The sequence below is a fragment of the Pseudonaja textilis genome, chromosome 3 (assembly GCF_049901715.1).
Source record: "Pseudonaja textilis isolate UNSWEBS1 chromosome 3, rPseTex1.2, whole genome shotgun sequence".
NCBI classification, from domain to species: Eukaryota; Metazoa; Chordata; class Lepidosauria; order Squamata; family Elapidae; genus Pseudonaja; species Pseudonaja textilis.
The window spans coordinates 36,862,209-36,880,045 of NC_141992.1; the positions used below are offsets into that span (position 1 = coordinate 36,862,209).

General features: G+C 36.5%; 1 protein-coding gene across 1 annotated transcript in view; it reads left to right on the forward strand.

The window, feature by feature from the left end:
• TSPAN2 (tetraspanin 2) overlaps positions 1-17,837 on the forward strand; it is a 56,766-nt gene that overhangs the window by 26,676 nt on the left and 12,253 nt on the right. The window contains exons 3-5 of the mRNA XM_026712996.2: positions 13,925-14,022; positions 14,859-14,933; positions 15,499-15,594. Of these exons, the coding sequence (XP_026568781.1) occupies positions 13,925-14,022; positions 14,859-14,933; positions 15,499-15,594 (269 nt within the window). The remainder of the gene's footprint in view (positions 1-13,924; positions 14,023-14,858; positions 14,934-15,498; positions 15,595-17,837) is intronic.

The following is a 17,837-nucleotide window of genomic DNA, read 5'->3' on the forward strand; positions in this document are numbered from 1 at the left end:
TATGAATCTTGACTTGAAATGACTCGCCCGTTTTGCACATAGCTCCACTTTCAAGCTGTTTTTGGTAACAACAACAGCATCATGATTTCAACTCTTTATTATGGGAGCACAAGTTGGTTTTTTATAAACCAGTTAGGACTCCACCCTGCACTCATGGTTTCTCATTTGCTGTCTGAAAGAGATGTTGAAATAAAGGCTGCTGTATTTGGGCTGCACAGATCTGGACATCCATGAAATGGCAGCAAAGGGAGACAGAAAACTCCACAGGTTTGCAGTCCAAGTATGTTAACCCTACTTCGAGTAAACAACTGATTGCCAGTTCAAGAAGCAGAAACAATTTTATTCATAATTTGGCAACTATAGGTATCATTAGAGTGGAAGATTGGCACCAGTATTTATGTGGTCTGGGGTCCCTTAGAAGCGATGCTCTTTATTTTGTTGATGTAACTATATTAAGATTTTAATAAAGATAAAAAAGAAATTAATATCTAGAATAAAGAAAAGAAAAAATGCAAGAAAAAATAGAAAACCCAAAATGTAAAAAAACAAGAAAGAAAATATATATAAAAATAACTTTCCATTTACTTTACAGAAGTTAAAAGTATAAAGTTATCTCTTACTCTATGGTTTATTCAATTAATTTGAGAATTTATTTATTTATTTAGAGAATTTATATTGCTTCCCACTCACTTTCTGTGACTCTAGGTGGCTTACAAAAAATAAAAACTCAATATACAAAGAGTAAAACCCCCATCCCCCTTGATGACAACAAGCAATCAAACAAGCTATTTGATGGGCTCCATCTCACTCTGGATTTCCCAGGGCCTTTAGCAAAACCAGGTCTTTGGGGCCTTTCAAGTGTTTCCAAGTTTGTCCATACAATAACCTCGACGCAGTTATTATCTATCAAAACAAAATGCCATGACTTTTTAAAAATATTTATTGATCAGTCCCAAAAAGATTGATTTAATTGTATATTAGTTTTTCAAATCTCCGGAATTATTATCTATTTAATACAATATATTAGTATGTATTTAAATCTAACAGTTTTTTTCACATTGTTCACATTCCAACATAAATTTGAAGTACCTTTATGCATTTTAGCAGTTTCTCCAATGATTTACCATCATTTTACAAAAATTACAACATAATATTTATAATAGTATAAATGTCCTTTCAACCACATCTGTTCCCACTGTTCTATTTGTATATTATAACCCAAATTCTTAGTCCATTTTATCAAATATTCTTCCAGTTGTTCTGTTTCAAATTTTAATTTGAAGTTTATACATTTTAGCAATAACATGCTTATCATATGTACATTTTAAACTGAGTCTTACTCTGCTCCAAACCAAAACTTCTTTCTGCCATTAACTGATACAAGTAGTCAACTTACAACTGGTGATTTTATGACCATTTAAGGTTATGACAACTTTTAAAAATCCACTTACAGCACATCCATGAAGTTACAATTCCTCCCCTCCTCCCACAGTAATGTGATTGCATTTCGGGTGCTGGCATTTACTACCAGTTGCAGCATTCCACCGTCACATTATCACAATTTAAGCATTTTTTGCCAGTTTCCTATGCTTTCTGCCAATTTCTGAGATAAAAAAACATTTAGAAAAACAGGTTTGCTTAACAATTACATGATCTCCTTTCTGACCACAGCAACTGATTTTACAACTATTGTAAAATTGAACCCAATCATGTGATACCTCAACTTACAAGCACAATAACTTACAATTCTGGGCTCCATTTTGGTCATAAGTCAAGGATTATCTATGAATCAGTTGTCAAAACAGGTATGAAACAAAAATAACAAAAATTTCATCCTAATCACAGAAATTCTCCCCAATTATGATAATTGTATCTTCTCCTACCTTACATTTTTACTTCATTTACCTTATTTTAACATAGCATGTATGTTTTGAAATAATATACAATTCATATTTATCATACTAATAGCCAATTATTTTACTTTCTTTTCCATATTAAAATATTAACTTTGGAGACAAATTTATGAAATGAGTGAAGTTGATTGATATAGAAAGCACAAATTATTGTTATTGGAGATCTAAAAAATCCAAAGGAATAAGACAGGGCTGCCCATTGTCTCCTCTCTTCTTTATTTTGGTTCCTAAAACTCTGAATAGGGATATACGATGTGGAGGGGATTGTAGGAGTAAAAATTAAATAAGGTGATGACATGACAATTTCGTATGGGTTTTGGAAAATCTTTTAAAGGAAATTGAAACTATAATGAGCAAATAAAAAGAATTTGGATCATTAGCAGGTTTCAAGATTAACAAACAATACAAAGATGTCACGAAAAAAGGAAAAAAACACAAGAGCATTGCTGAATAAAACAGGTTCTCTAAAATTTTAATGATGAAAGTCCAGTTCAAATTGCCGAAACCCTTCTCTCCAGTGGTGGGATTCAAAAATTTTTGCTACCGGATCTGTGAATGTGGCTTGTTTTGGGGGCATGGCTTGGTGCTCATGTGACTGGGTGGGCGTAGCCAACTCGGCAAGGTGGTGCAGCACCTTGCTGTGAGTGACATTGAGTTGGCCATGCCCATTCAGTCACATAACGATTCTGCAGAGACAGGGTGATTTCCTGCGGACCTTCTCCCCCACTCCTCTGCCCTTGGGCTGACAAAAAAAAGCCCAACTAAAGATCGTGACTGCCTGCCAAGTCTGCCTGCTGAATGGGTTTTGTTTTGGGGTAGTTTTTGTTTTGTTTTTTGCCAGAAGCTCCTGGGAGATAAATTTGCACTGCCAAATTTTACTGTACCTCGTTGTTGCAGTGCTGCCTGTTGTTGCTGCGGGCGCTGCTGCGGCCATCTGGCTGCCCAACTAAACCACACCGGCTCAAAGCAACTGTGAGGAGCAAGAGGGGAAGCCAAGGCACTCGCCTCATAGTAGACAACTTTGCTTTCTCTCGCTCCAGTTAGGTGCTCCTGGTGTGCACATGGAGCGTAAAGGGAGGCAGACACCGCACGGATGCATTTTAAAAGTCAGAGAATTTTGCCCAAAACTTCTCATGTATTCAAGGGCTACACCTCTCCCAACAATGAGTTGGCGGTGATCTAACAAAACATTTTCCAGCTCTTAAAGATTGACTTTAAGAGCTCCCCCATGGAAGAAGCTGAGAATGAGAGCAAAAGTAGCAGCAGTGGGGCTAACAGGGTCGTGTGATGGGTCCCTCCAGCCACCTCTTCCAGTGTAGAAAGCCTCCTCCAACCAGCCAACTGATCTCCTCCTCCTCGGCCATACAGAACAAACAGGCAGAGAAAGAGGACACACCAGCCAGCTGATTCAGGGAGGCTTTTTGAGCTGCAAAAGAGGCAGCTACTGATCTCCAGCTTTGCTCCACTTCTCCAACAGACCAGCACTGCCCTGTTCTATGTGTCGGCTGCTCAGACTTGCCGGGCCCGGCACATAGAACAGGGCATGCTTTTTTAGTGCGGCTGCTGCACTGCAGCCACACCAAAAAAAAGCACACAGCAGCTGCAGGCATCTCGTGACAAGGGGAAGCGAGAAGCCCTGGGACATGGCCACCTGCTGGCTGGCTGGGCTGGGCTCAAAAAGGCATGTCTGCTGGGATAAGGAAGAAACCGTGCTCCGGGAGGGCGGGCAGGCGGAAGTATGTTCCAGACTGCTGCACATGTTCACTGCATGTGTAGCGGCTGCAGATGCTATGTGCATGTGAAGCAGCCCTGGGACATCCACCCGAGCTGCGCCACAGCTACCACGTGGTAAGGAAAGCTAGGAGAGCAACCGGGACAAGTGAGTGACCAGGTGACCAGGTCGGGGGCATGTCCAGCCAGGCGTCACCAACGGTTCAGCGACCTATGCCAAATCATCGGTACCGGTTTGCCCAAACTGGTGCGAACAGGTTGAATGCCACCTCTGCTTCTCTCCATTGAAAAAAGGGAATGCAACTTGTTTTATAGTATGTCAAATATTCTAGAATGTCCAACACAGTTCTAACATTATACTTGGTCCTTTAGCTAAAAACCACAGTTAACAATATGGCTAAAAGCCCACCGTGATCTTCCTGAATAAGTTCCTGAAAAATTATTTTGAATCTGTCATCTACAATTGTTGTGGAAAACGTATTATCGTTATTCAGTAATGATATTGATATGTAATTTCTTATTAAAGACAAATCATATCAGTCTTTAGACATGAGTACTATATTAGCCTCTTTCAAAGTTCCTGTAAAATAGAATTCCTTTTACACACTTCACACCTTTACACACTTCATTGTTATTTCCATTTCTCTTACTGTTAACATCACTGTATAAAAGTTTAATTTGATAAGAGATACTTATTTTCTCTGCAAATTTCTTTAATTCTTTTTTCTTTTTATCTCATCCAAAATAGCCAGTTTTCTCTTGCATCTTCTTTTTGAGTTTAGTTTTTGTTGTATAAAGTAACCTTTCATCTAAATTTTGTTGTATCCCAAACCATTATTGAATCATTGCCTTGCTTATTTTTGTAATGTTTCATTTAATTTCCTCTAAAAGAACTGAATTTCTTTTTGTAAATTAAACTCACAGGATTATAATCAGAGAATTTTCTCTTCTCTTTTACAGAAGTCTGATAGGAATATTGTTTAGGACAATTATTTCTGTATTATCAGTCTTTAATCTTGTATTAATATGCTGTTGCAGAATTTGATCCTTGTCTTCTTCCTGTCAATTACCCAATTCTTTCTCCAATCATCTGTCTATAACTGTTGTCTTACTCTCCAAACTTTCCACTCTATTATTAGTTTAGTCTAGGATACTCACTGTTTCCTAGTTGAAACTATAATGAAGTCTTCACTTGGTTTGTGTGCTACGGTGATGCCATGTGGTTGTAATAGTCTGGTGGTTGTTTTTGAAATGTTTTCGATATATGGCAGTATTATCTTTTTGACAGCTTGTGTTGGCTGTGCTTTGGGGGGTTGAGTGGTCAGGCACTTTTTGATAAAGTTGTGTGGGTATCCATTTTGTTGAAAGATGTAAATTGCATTAAACAACAAACCAAACCAAAACATTTGGTAATTCTTGAATAGAAACAATCTTCTTCTTAGCCTCCTTAACATATCTTACCTCCTCTGTTGGTTTTATTTGAGAAGAATCCTCATGATTCTCTGCCACCTTATTATTTCTTGGTGCCAAATTTTCTCTGGGTAAAACTTTAGGAAGGGAGTGGCTACCCTTTCTTTTCTGAGGCTGTTCTGTTGCTGTTTGTTTAGAAAAATCTTAATGGGACAGCTTGTGCTTTTAGGATATGAAGTCATGTCTGCCCTCAAAGCTAGAAGATTTCCTCCTTAGAAGTAGGTGCCTACACAAAAGTGTAGCTAAAATAAGAGCAAGTTTCATCTTGTTTCATCCAGGCCCGCTGCAGCTTTCCTTCTCTTGTGAAGTTAAAATTATATTCTGTGCTTTACTACTTTTGATTAAACCCTGCTTATTGACTTTGCAAACTGTGAAAGCCAAATGAAATCCAATACTAAGGGAAAGAAACTAGAATTGGCTCTTCTAAGAAGTCAAGAAGTTACACATAAAATCAGCAGGGGAGAAGAAGAAACAACTCTCTTGCTACCCAGATTGTGAATTATATCAAGGGAACATTGCTATAAGAAAGGAGCATATAAAAATGGAGTACAAGAGAATGAAATCTGAAAGAACATTTGAACATACAACACTAAGTCATATGCTATGACATGCTAGGCTAAGCAGGAAAAACCAATATCGACCTCTAAGGGAACTCCTAGCATTTTTAGCTACCACCTACAATGGTGGCAGTGATGGCATTTTGAAAGGAGGAAATGAATCCACCAGTAAACAGATCTTTTTCAACCAATGTGCCTCTACTTCAGGAAAAAAAAAACACCCATGTTTGTCTCCCTCCTTTTGCCTTTTCATAAAGGTAGAGGGTTCCTCACTTACCTCCCTATAGATTGCAAATTGTAGCAAGTGGCATCAATAAACAGGCAGTCTGAGTTTATTCTGTATTATGTACAGTTTGGGAACTCATTGGCTCGTGGTGTGGCAGGATTTAGCACAATATCTGAATCTGGTAATAAATATTATTTACTTTCAGATCTCCCACTGTCATACTTGTTTTACATTTAATCAGCTTTAAGGTTTTGAGGGTAATTCCTGTAGACATATGCTTAAATTAGTAGTTTTCTACTTTAGGTAATAAGGAACAAATCTAATATTTTATAACAGGAGTGTTTTGAAAAGAAACAAGGTATTTGGTTGGGACCTAAGTTTCATTTGAGATTTAACCCAGGCTCTGTAAGTTGGGAAATCATGAGTCCTAGGTTGGCTAACTGGGTGATTGTGGGCTACTCACTTTCTCTCAGTCCAAGGAAAGAGGCAACATCTCTTCTAAATAATCTTACCAAGCAAACTGCAGGGACTTGTCTAGGCAGTCTCTGAGAATCAATTAAATGGATGGGAGGGAGAAATGATGTCATTTCAAACAAATGTACATAACATGCTGTTTGGGTCACAGTGCCTACTTGAAAAGATGGATTGAATTGTTCTGATTGGTGATGAACAAAGAGATGAAACCTGCTAAGGTTGTCCCAGTCTGCCCTCCTTCTTTTCCACAATGAAAGAGCTACATAAAAATTAATTAATAATTTAAAGCTACTACTATGTGGTGACTTTACAATGCAGAAATTTCCTTATGGACTTTTTGTGCTGCAAAAAACACTTTACTAGATAACAGCACAGAGATATAGAAAGTTCTCAGTGGTCCAACTTTTTTTTTAATAGAGCAAATCTGGCTGCCATAAAACTGGTTAGGTAGAGAAATCAGATACTTTCATCCCTATCAAGTCACTTCAACTAGGACACATGCTAGAGTCCTATACTCCAAATTTTTAATTATATTGGAGACATTTTAGTAGGCATAAAGAAGTTTTAATATAATTTGTGTACAATATTTTTCTACAGTTGTGATCTGATCCTGTAAAATGCTTTCAAATCCTGCTGCAATTAAATAAATCTATATAATCCTTTTCTCCAATTCACTGGCAAAATTGTGAGGGACAAGAAAAAAGAAATATAATTATCTTGCTTCTAATTATCTTGAGGCATTAAGTCTCTGGATTCTCTTTCAAAATGAGGAATCATTTTGAATCTTAATCTTAATTTCTCTCTTAATATCTGCTTCTTGTATGCAATTGCATCTGTGGGAGCTGTTTGTGCTCCAAAAACCTATTTAGAATTCTTGGCAATAAAACTTGGAAAAGTATCCACTACAAAGAAAATAATTGCTGAAACCTGTAGTTTAAGATACTAGTATCAGTTCTTTCTTGGCATGCTACTAGCAAACCTCAGCTTCATTGCATTGCCATGATAAAACATGAGCGTGCAAAAACTCAGGAGGGAGTTATAGTTCTATCGCTCTTGCTGCCTGAGACATTCCAGTGTCAGAACTTCAGACATAAAGAAAGCAATACACCTCTTGTCTCAGTAGCAAAAACAAACCTTTTGTGTTCAAGCCTCAAACCTCTGGGGATTTTGATCGTTTTGTTATGTTGTTTTGGGCAGGAGAAAGATTTTTTTAAAGCTGTGCGCTTTCCAAGTCTGGATGCTTTTATTAAATAGCCTTTCACTGGGTGGCTTGGAGCAATTTATTTTCTATTCAATTTGGCCTTTTGTTATTATTGTTCAGTCGCTAAGTTGTGTCCATTTCATGGACCACAGCACACTAAAGCCTCCTATCTCCCAGAGTTTACCCAAATTCATGTTCGTTAAGTCAATGACACTATCTAACCATCTTATCCTCCTAAGCGCCTTCTCCTTTTACCTTCCATCTTTCCCAACATCAGAGTCTTTTCCAGTGAGTCCTCTCTTCTCATTTGGTGGCCAAAGTACTTGAGCTTCAGCTTTAGTATTTGTCCTTCCAAAGAACAATCAGGGTTGATTTCCTTTAGGATTGACTGATTTGATCTTCTTGCAGTCCAAGGGACACTTAAGAGTCTTTTCCAGCACCACAATTCAAAAGCATCAATTCTTCAGTGCTATTTGACCTTACAGAGTGGCTATTAGAATAGTAGTAGGTAACTCTGCAGAGTTTGGACCTACAAGCATATCCATAATTATGTTTTGAATAACATGTTATTCCAGATGTCTAATTCTGGAAAGGTTTTGTTTTACAATTTGAATAGCTGGTCTAACAAGAAAAGTGAATGTTCTACAGCCCCCTGGAACTTTTTAGATGTGGAGACTTTTTCCATGTGCATCATTTTCGGAGCAAGGGCCATTGTGGGGACAGTGACATATTGATGTCATTAGATAAACTAAGATGAGACTTGAGACCCTTTTGGTTTGTGGGTTCAGGACTTGTGGTTTGTGCCTTAAATTATCATTCTTTACTCAATCCAAAAACTGGCTGGAAAATGTATCTTTATTATTTAATGGTTTATGCTGAAAACTCTGAAGACAGCAGGTACTGAAATAATAATAGTAACTGATGATGACAATGATGAGTTGAAGGCCCCAAGAAGTCAATAGGTTGCAATGCCCATCTCTGAGCAACTTGTCTCCAATATTTTCAAATTGTTTCCAAATTACAAAGACAAATGGTTCCTTTCATATTCCATTTTTTTTTCTATTGATGGAACATAAGAACACTGGAAGTGTTGATGTTGGTGTTTGTCTCCAAGCATCTATAAAGGTGCTACAATAAATATTGTATGTCTTATGATTTCTTCACCTTTGCTTTTCTTTGTTTTAAATCATCTTGTATATAAACCAACCAGAGAGCTCCTTATCTAGTTGTCTGTTGTCTGGTCTCTTCATAATGGTTGCAGTTACTAGCTTTGCTGGGAAGGACTTACATCATTAGACATGGTGTAATTGGTGCTGCGGGATTTAAGTAAATTAGATATCAGCTGCATAAACAAGGAAACTTCCTCTGAGGTTAATTATGTGTGGAAACACTAGCTGAAAGTTTGCATGTCACCTTAGAGACAGGGCTCTGAAGCAGAGAAGAAACAAAGAAAGCCCAGCTTTTCTGTCTGTAATATAGTAGTTCATGTCACCAACAATGCTACACACTCTGCGCAAATGCAGAGTCCTCTCTAACCAACCCATATGCAGTGCAGTGAGATGGAATCCTTCATTCACCACTTGAGACAAAGACAGTCTTCATCTTCAATCGTCATACAATGTACTCTTTTTCTTTCTTGCTAGATGTTTAGCCTTGTTGCAAGGCAACTGATGTCTCTGCCATACTCAGATGGGACTCTCTTATTGCTAAGAGCAAATCAAAGGGGAAAAAGCTTTGACCTCAAATAAGAAGAAATAAAGCCACCCCTGCCCCTGTTTTTTGGCAAATTTTGAGGAAAAAAACAGAGTTGAGATGGTCATGTCATGAGGCAACTTTATTTGACTGTAGAGGCTCTTCTAAGGATGTTATCACACAGAGGGTATGCATCTTCACCATAGCGACCTACTTAGAGACATTCAGCTCTTGAATAGAATGAAAGGAGCCAAAAATATTCAAGCAAGATTTAACCAGGACAAAAAAAAATGAGGAAATGGGCAAATGAAAAATTAAATTTAATTCTATTTAGATTAAATTAAAATCTGAATATAATTAAACTTATTAAATACAAATAATGTTATTCTCATGCATCAAATAATTTTTATTGATTGTGTACTGCTCACGAAAAGGTAGCTGCTCAAGAAAATAGTTTCTAGCTCATTAAATCTATGAAACATTGAACAGAAAGTATAGCACTTAATTGCTCAATGGCCTATGTTGTTCTCCTTGCTCAGGGCAGCCCCTGCAAACCTCTTAGGCTTACCTTGGTTTCCCTACAGTCAGGGGTTCTTTTCTTCCCTTGAATGATGTTTTAATGCAGGATAGCCTGCTCTATCCACTCTTTCCACTCAGAGTTTTAGTTACCAGGCTGACATTCAATGGTGGAGCTGTTGGCATTTCATTGGTACAAGTCACTAAGCCAAACTGTCCTCTTTAGGTAAAGCTTTCTCTTAAGGCTTGCTAACAGGAAGCAATAGGAATCTCATTCACCCCATTCTCTCCTGGAAGAAAAGACACATAAGAAATTAGGAGGAATCAGGGAGATTTGATTAGATTAGAGTAACAGAGTTGGAAGGGACCTTGTAGGCCATCTAGTCCAACCCCCCACCCACCCAAGCAGGAGACCCTACACCATTTCTGACAAATGGCATGCAGGGGTCTGATGCTCTATGCCTCCAGAAAATGGAAAAAAATGGCAAATTAGCACTCTTGAACAGGTTTGACCCTGCCTTGCAAAGTTCTAATAGAGCCTGGTACTGAGTTGCATCCCTCCCTTCATTCATGGTGACATCATCTGGAAAATATGAATGAGAGAATTACTCAAACAAGATAAAGTCATTTTGGACCCATACATTTTGTTTTTATCATTCACAGTGTGTTTAAACCACAGATGGTGAGCTTATGTATTCTAAGAGGCCACAGTGAAGGGCCGAGGAGCAAGATTGTTCAAGCTGAACCTCTCTTCCATATAAGGAGTGCCATGCTCCATAGCTGGCTTTCAAGAATTAATTGGATTCAAATGAAATTGCTGATAAGGGAGTCATCTTGGGCTCCCTGGTTTACAGAATGCAAAAAGCAGGGTATATTTTAAAATACGTTCTTTGTGAGCATGACTGTTATAACACCTGCACAAAAATTACCTTCATTAATAGCTCCCATGATCCTTGTCCAAGATTCATCATATTTTAAATAACTAAATATTATTTTTTTAAAAATCTGGTCGAATTATATGCTTTCATATATCATGGTTTTGTCTCTGGTAATTAGAGAGAGCATGTGATTAAAAAGAAGTTTGTGCCGTTGATTCTACAGAGTAATTAGGAGGAAAAGAGGATAAGAGGTAAAAACGTCTTGAAAAATGGTTCATTCTGTAAAGATCAGACCTTTTTGGAAAATAACAAGGTATACATATACCAAAGATATCTAATAGAGTAAGCATATGCTTTAAGGTGACTTCAAAACTCAGGTTGTAAGCATTTAGTTAATAAAGTTCTCTACATTACATTTTCAGAATAATTTTATTTAATTGATGCATAACGTAGGTAGATAGAAAACTTATTTTGAAGGATCAAAATAAATTCTCTGTGTTACAGTAACAAGTTTAGTCCTTGAAAGAATGACATAATTTTAACAAATTCATTTATAATTTTTAAAGAATCATGAAAATAACCTCTTAAAGAGTTAGTAAATTGCACCCTCTTGCGGAACAATGGAGCCTTGCATCTATTTCACCTCCAACCACAAAAGGTATTTTTAGATTAATCACCCACCTTTCAATCTGTATACTCCCAAATCAGCTCAGTTATCATATTTCCATTCAATGTGATTAACAGGAGGAAAATACCACATGACTCTTTTGAACAAGTAAGTGCAGTGATATTCAGCATAATTGCAAATTGAAAGTTGAAATTATCTCTTAGAAATTTGATTAGTGAAAACATGGTTTGTCATTTACTTAATAGCAGCATTTTTTCCAAAGTTATGTGATTTTGAAAAATAATTATTGTATATCCTAAATCAAGTTGCTGAACCATTCAATTCCTAAAATTGTGGATGGAGATGTTCATTTCAAGTGAGTTAATTATTAATCATTATTCATGTCCAAGACCATAAATTGTATTCCTGCAAGTCCTTAATGCTTGCTTTACTTTTATGCTTCAGAAATATTTAGTACTAAGATGTTTCTTATTAGGAAAAGTGTTTGGGGCCTATTCATTAACTCACTTTGATTATTCAGAATATATCTAGAGGGAACCACATGCTCTGTTCAGAATAATTTTGCTAACTTTTTATTGCAAGACAGATTTTGAGCCTTTATCTAATTTATATAGTCTCTGAATTATCTTGAATGTTTTACTTTTTATCTTTTTTTCCTCACAACTTGTCATATTTTTTCTCTCTAAAGAGTGATTAATTAATTTATTACTGCCCATCTCACAAATAAGTTCTGGGTGGTATACAACAATACAATAAATTGGCAAGAACTAACTATGGGGACACATTGCAGAATTAAAAATGTTTTAATTAATTTCACATAGAAGACTTCACTTCCTTTCTAAATGGCAGAATACTGACATTTGTTCCTATTTGTAGGTTGAACTAAAATATTTGTAAAAACATTCCTGAACATTTTCTTCACCAGTTTTGTTTTCTTAAAATTCTGCACTATGTTTTTATTCTCTTTTTGAGAAAATATATTTGAATGGTCTAAAGAACAATATATTTGGTAAAAGAAGCTGAAGGAAAAAATTAAGATCTATAGTTCTACTCAAGTGAGAGCATTAAATAAATTGTAAAGATGGAAGCCAGAACTATGAAAAAAAATTAGTGGGTTCTTCTTAGCTATATTTTATATATTAGTCAGCAGGAATTTGAAGCAGACATATTTTCTTCATAGCCCTATTTTCTTGAGTTGCAGGAAAGAACAATACAGAGAAATTTTAAGGATGCAGAGTGGTGGTCTTGAATTGTTCAGTTAAGAAGGTACCTTAGAGGCATGCCTGGGTGCCCTGTCTTTCACTGACCTGTTCTTCCCTAGCTCTCCATGCTTCGATTAAATCCCAAAACAAGTCATTAGGAAGACACCGGGCTTCCACTGGATTTTTTCAAATTTCAATCGTAGTGTTGATTGAATGGGACAAGCGGGGTCCTCCTTATAGAAATTATCGGAAAATGTCTTCTTTCCTTGGAGAAATCATCCATCCAACTCTTGTGTCTGTAATTCTGGAATTTTAAAAAGTTATTTAAAACTGTTTGGTTGTAATAAAAAGATTTTTACTATCTATCAAATCTTTCCTTTCCTTCTTATTTCACCAAGCCCTGCTGCTGAGAATGGTTTTATTGTCTTCTGTTCAGCTATTTCAGGAGAGAAAGGGAGTTAAGATACCACTGTTGCTACAAAAATTATTTAATAAAAAACCAACAGCAACACTACTGATCTAGAATATTATAATGTGCTCTTGTAATTTTTTTTAACTACTCAAGTGATGGGAAAGGCTGTCTGTCATGGTTGTGAATACATTTAAATATATATCAAGGCAGTTCTTTAGTAACCACATTTGGAGCTGGCCACTTGTTTGTTAAGCGAAATAGTCAGCAAGTGAAATCTGGATTGTTCTTATGATTTTACTTCAGCTTTCCTTCAGCTTTTACAGACTTGCAAAGGTCATACCTGCAAGAATTATTTGTAAGATTATTTTTTCATTACCGTTGTAACTGATCAGTTGTAAATGAGGAACTTGTTCTGTTCTGTTGGGTGAGAATGATAATGGTTTTAGATACAAATGTTACATTATAAAATATCCCCATGTATTTCTCTGTTCCAGATAGTTGGACTAGATATACATCTTGACAACTTCTAGATATTGCCTCTTGCTATCACTGAGCAACAGGATGTGAGTTGCTCCTAAAGCCAATGAACTGCATGTAGTTATCTAAAGCAAGAGTCTCCAACCTTGGCAACTTTAAGCCTGGTGGACTTCAACTCCCAAGATTCCCCAGTCAGCTGGCTGGGGAATGCTAGGAGTTTAAGTTTTTCAGGCTTAAAGTTGCCAAGGTTGGAGAACCCTGATCTAAAGGTTGATGCATTCAGTTGCCAGTAGAGGGTTTGAACCCCATGGAATTTGGCAACTGCACCTGAAAAGTCCCAGTAAAGGAGGAAACTGGTCACATGGTGCTTCCAGTGTAACTGGGTCAGTGGTCCAGTGTAACTGGTCAGTGTAACTGGGTAGCTCAGAATGATTTCATTACAAAAAAACAGGACTTGTGGGTCTCCATGGCGACAAAAGCGCTATCTGATTCCCAACTAACACATGGGAGTTTGTAAATAATATGATCATTCTGTCTTTCCTTGCAGGAATGTATGTACTGATAGGAGCAGGAGTGCTGATGATGGCAGTAGGATTTTTTGGATGCTGTGGAGCAGCACGAGAATCTCAGTGCCTGCTTGGAGCAGTAAGTAATGGACATGTAGACTAAGGTGATATGAGGCCTCTCTCAAATACAAAATCATTAAGTCAAACATTAATTAAAATCCCTTTGCTAAAGTCTTTGTATTTTGCTTTATTCTAAGTCCAAAATAAGGAAGTCTGTTTTTAAATTCAAATATCAAACTGTCAATTAAGATTGCAGTTAGCAGACTGGTATTAAAAATAGAATTATTTCTGACATAACAGAGAACAGATCAAAGTTGGCATAAAAGGAAAAGAGACTTTAAAAAGAGTGGGTCGATCTAACATCATATCCAGCTAAATAAATTACAATTTATTAAGCCAGGACACCTATATTGAAATCAGCCTGCTGTACATTAGAAGGAAGAGGAAGGTGGGTCATGTAAAACTTTTGTATAAATACAGTAACTTGGAGGTTCCTTTATTATTTACCCTTAATGATCCTTAAGTCCTAGACAGGACATATTCCTATCTAAGAATTCATGAAGCATTAATTTGCAATTCTGTATTTGTTTATTAGAATGCAGCCTCTTTCAATGTTGTGAGATTTACCACTTGAGCAAAGCATAAACAGAATTTTATTGCAAAAGCTTTGGATATGTTGCAGTGTTAGAAATACTTCTTTATATTTTTTATCCCATCCTTTCCTTAAAGTGTGAAATTATTCTGATTTAAGGAAAGCTGAATTAGAACCTTACCTTTTGCATCATTAATCTTGTCCTATGTAAAGTATTTCTGTTATTAAAATGGCTATTTCTAATTGTCAGAGAATGGATTTACATGTTGCATTCAAATATCCATAAAAATTTAATCTGTAATCTTATCTTCATTCTTTTGTAGTTTTTTACTTGCTTGTTGGTGATTTTTGCTGCTGAAATCGCTGCAGGGGTTTTTGCTTTTCTGGGGAAAAAAACGGTAAGTGAAATGCTTAATGTGTGCTACCTTAAATATCTTAAATTGAAAAATAGTTTAAAAGAGTAAAATCACTTTAAAATTAAGCACAACCCCTAGTGATTTCATGGGTGTGTCTTGACAAATATACAGAAAGAGTTTTTATTGCTTTCTTTGGAGAACATTTTCCTTTACTTCCTAGGCTAATTTACATATCTGATATTTCCTAACTTCATATTCTAGTGTGGTAATGTTTTTTATTGCTCAAGTTGCCCAGAAATTTGCCCAAATTTCCTTTTGTACCCTGTCAGCCATGGCCCATCCATTAGTCATGGGCCAAAGCCTAGAGCTTGCTTTCTTGTTCTTCCAAATTGCTGTGGGTTCAATCTTCTATTTCTGTAAATAGCTAAATCTTTCTACCTTAAGGTTGACTTCAGCCCTCTTTTTTGCTACCACATTCTCAAGTGGTAAAAGAACAAGAGGACTGGAGGAAAGCTATGAGTTTCCTGTTACTGAAATTCTGCTGGTTTCTTCACAATCCTTCATATGTAATTAGGATGTCTGCTTGTTGTGGTTGTTATTTCTGCAGGCTGTCAACGAAGTCCAAGCCATCTATGAGAAAGCTTATGAAAACTACATCAGTGATCAAAGCAAAAACAAAACACTCATCAAATTTCATGATGCGGTGAGTAAAATGAATTCAGAAATTTTGCTCACCAATATTGCATTTGGATGATTTCAGAATACCCATGATTGGACAATCAATCCAATGATTCAGTTTGCCTAATGCTTGTGTTTCTCCTTCTTCTGGAGTTTTTATTTGTATTGAAATCAAGGAAGATTCAATGTGGCACCCAATTTCTCAGTCCTTTCTGTGGATTCTTAACTTACTATAATGGTCAGCAACATCTCCAGGCTTGGCACACACATCTTTCTAAAACTTCCTAAATATGGAAATTCCCTCTAGAAGACCTTAGTAAAACATTGAAGTTTTATTAAATCACATGTGATATCTTGGAAGCACTGTGGGCATCATTAGCAGGAAGGCATAGTGAGAGTCTTGGCACAGAGGCTATATTTATTTATTATAATCATCCTCAAAGTCAAAGTCATCACCGTTCCTTAAAACAAATCTTTATTATAACTCTCTTGGTTTTTGCAAGACTATCTATACCAATATAGTCTGTTTTATTCATGATTATGGTGAGATAAAGCGCTGCCATGTGTATTTCTGGCATCAGTTGCTAAGTTTACTTTTTCCAAAGCAGGGCCTAGATCAATGTTTTCTAAAGCGAGGTCTGTTGCTCACAGTTGTTAGAAAAGAAAAGAAACCCAAATGCTCTCTCCCTTCTCTGGAGAACTGCTAGATACTGTCTGCCAAACACTCTGATTGAGAGGGAAAGTGGAAAACGTTTCTCTGAAGTTTCTACCCAGAGTGTTGCTAAGTATTACAAATTCACTTCAGTGCATGCAATAGTCTATCCCCCAGTTTGTATAAAGATTTTTTTTTAAAAAAAATAGACAAACAACACCACAACAAATTTGCTTCCACATTTAGATTTGGAGTTGAGCTGTCTTCCTTATAATTAAAAGAGGGCTTAAATGCTTATTTTTATCCATATTGTTACCTTACGGTTACTGTATACTAAGCACATATGCACCCACCTATATGAGAGCCAGTATAGTTTGGTAGTTATGTGGCTCTAGGAATAGTAGGTTAATTGGGGTTCAAGGCCTTCCTCAGCATAGAAATTAAGGACCAGTAACACACACTCAGCAAAAGCCACCTCACAGGTTATTGTTGTGCAGGTGAAATCTGGAATCCTCCAGATTTGACAAAACATAAACAAAACAAACAAGGTACTACTGGGCAAAAAAAATGAAAGGTGGTCCCATGTAAGCTGCCTTGAGCTCCAGAAGGAAGAGATGGTGGAATAGACAGACAGACATATAGAAGAGAGAGATCATAGTCATAAGGTCACCTTATAACTCACCAAGAAATGAGATATATGGGGTAGAACAGAAAAGTATTAAAAAGATAAACATGTTAAACACAGTCATATTTTTTTAAAAGAACACATACAAAAGATTTGATCAGCATTTTCAAGTCTATCCAATGCAAGGGTTAATATAAGTAGAACTCTAAGTATTTATTTGAGTCTTAAATATGTGTCTTTCTTTACACCCAGTGAATCATTGTCAGTTGATCAGTTGATCTATGCCTTGGTAGGTTTTTCAGTCTTGTTAACCACAGAAGCAAGTATAACACCAAGTTTAAAATAACCTCTTATCACACATGTGACCATTTACTGATCCTTCTCAATTATTTGTGATAAATTAGTAAATCCATGGCAGAGGGCAAGACTTAGGGAAGGCCCAAGAGAGCCCACAGTTTATTTCTTTTGTATGCTTGGCTGAGCTTGAGTTTTTAAGAGACTTTATTAGAAACTGAACTTAATCCAATCCAACCTGATTCTACTGCATAATATTGGACTGCCACTCAGTAGCTAATATTCAGGTAGAAACACCAATTCCTTTATTTTCAGTGCCATACAATTTAAAATAGCATGTTGCTTTGCCACAGCAATATATAGACAACAGGTTACTGGATTCAAAAATGACAGAACCACAAATGAGATAGAAGCTGAGGTGGGGATTTTTATTTTATTTTTTTATAAAATAGACCAAAAGAATAACTTTAACTGCAAAGTTTAATATACATGATATATTCACAGATAAAGCAAAAAACCAAGAAACAATAACATTCAAAAGACGAATGTGAATACATAAATTCATGTTCCTTCAGCTGTTGGGAGCCCCATCCTTAATCACAGGCAATGCTTAATGTTCCTCTATTACATTGGTTAGTGTATAGCTCATTTCCTGGGCAGGCTTGTGTTGAAGGTCATCCCTGTGCTTTGAAAATTT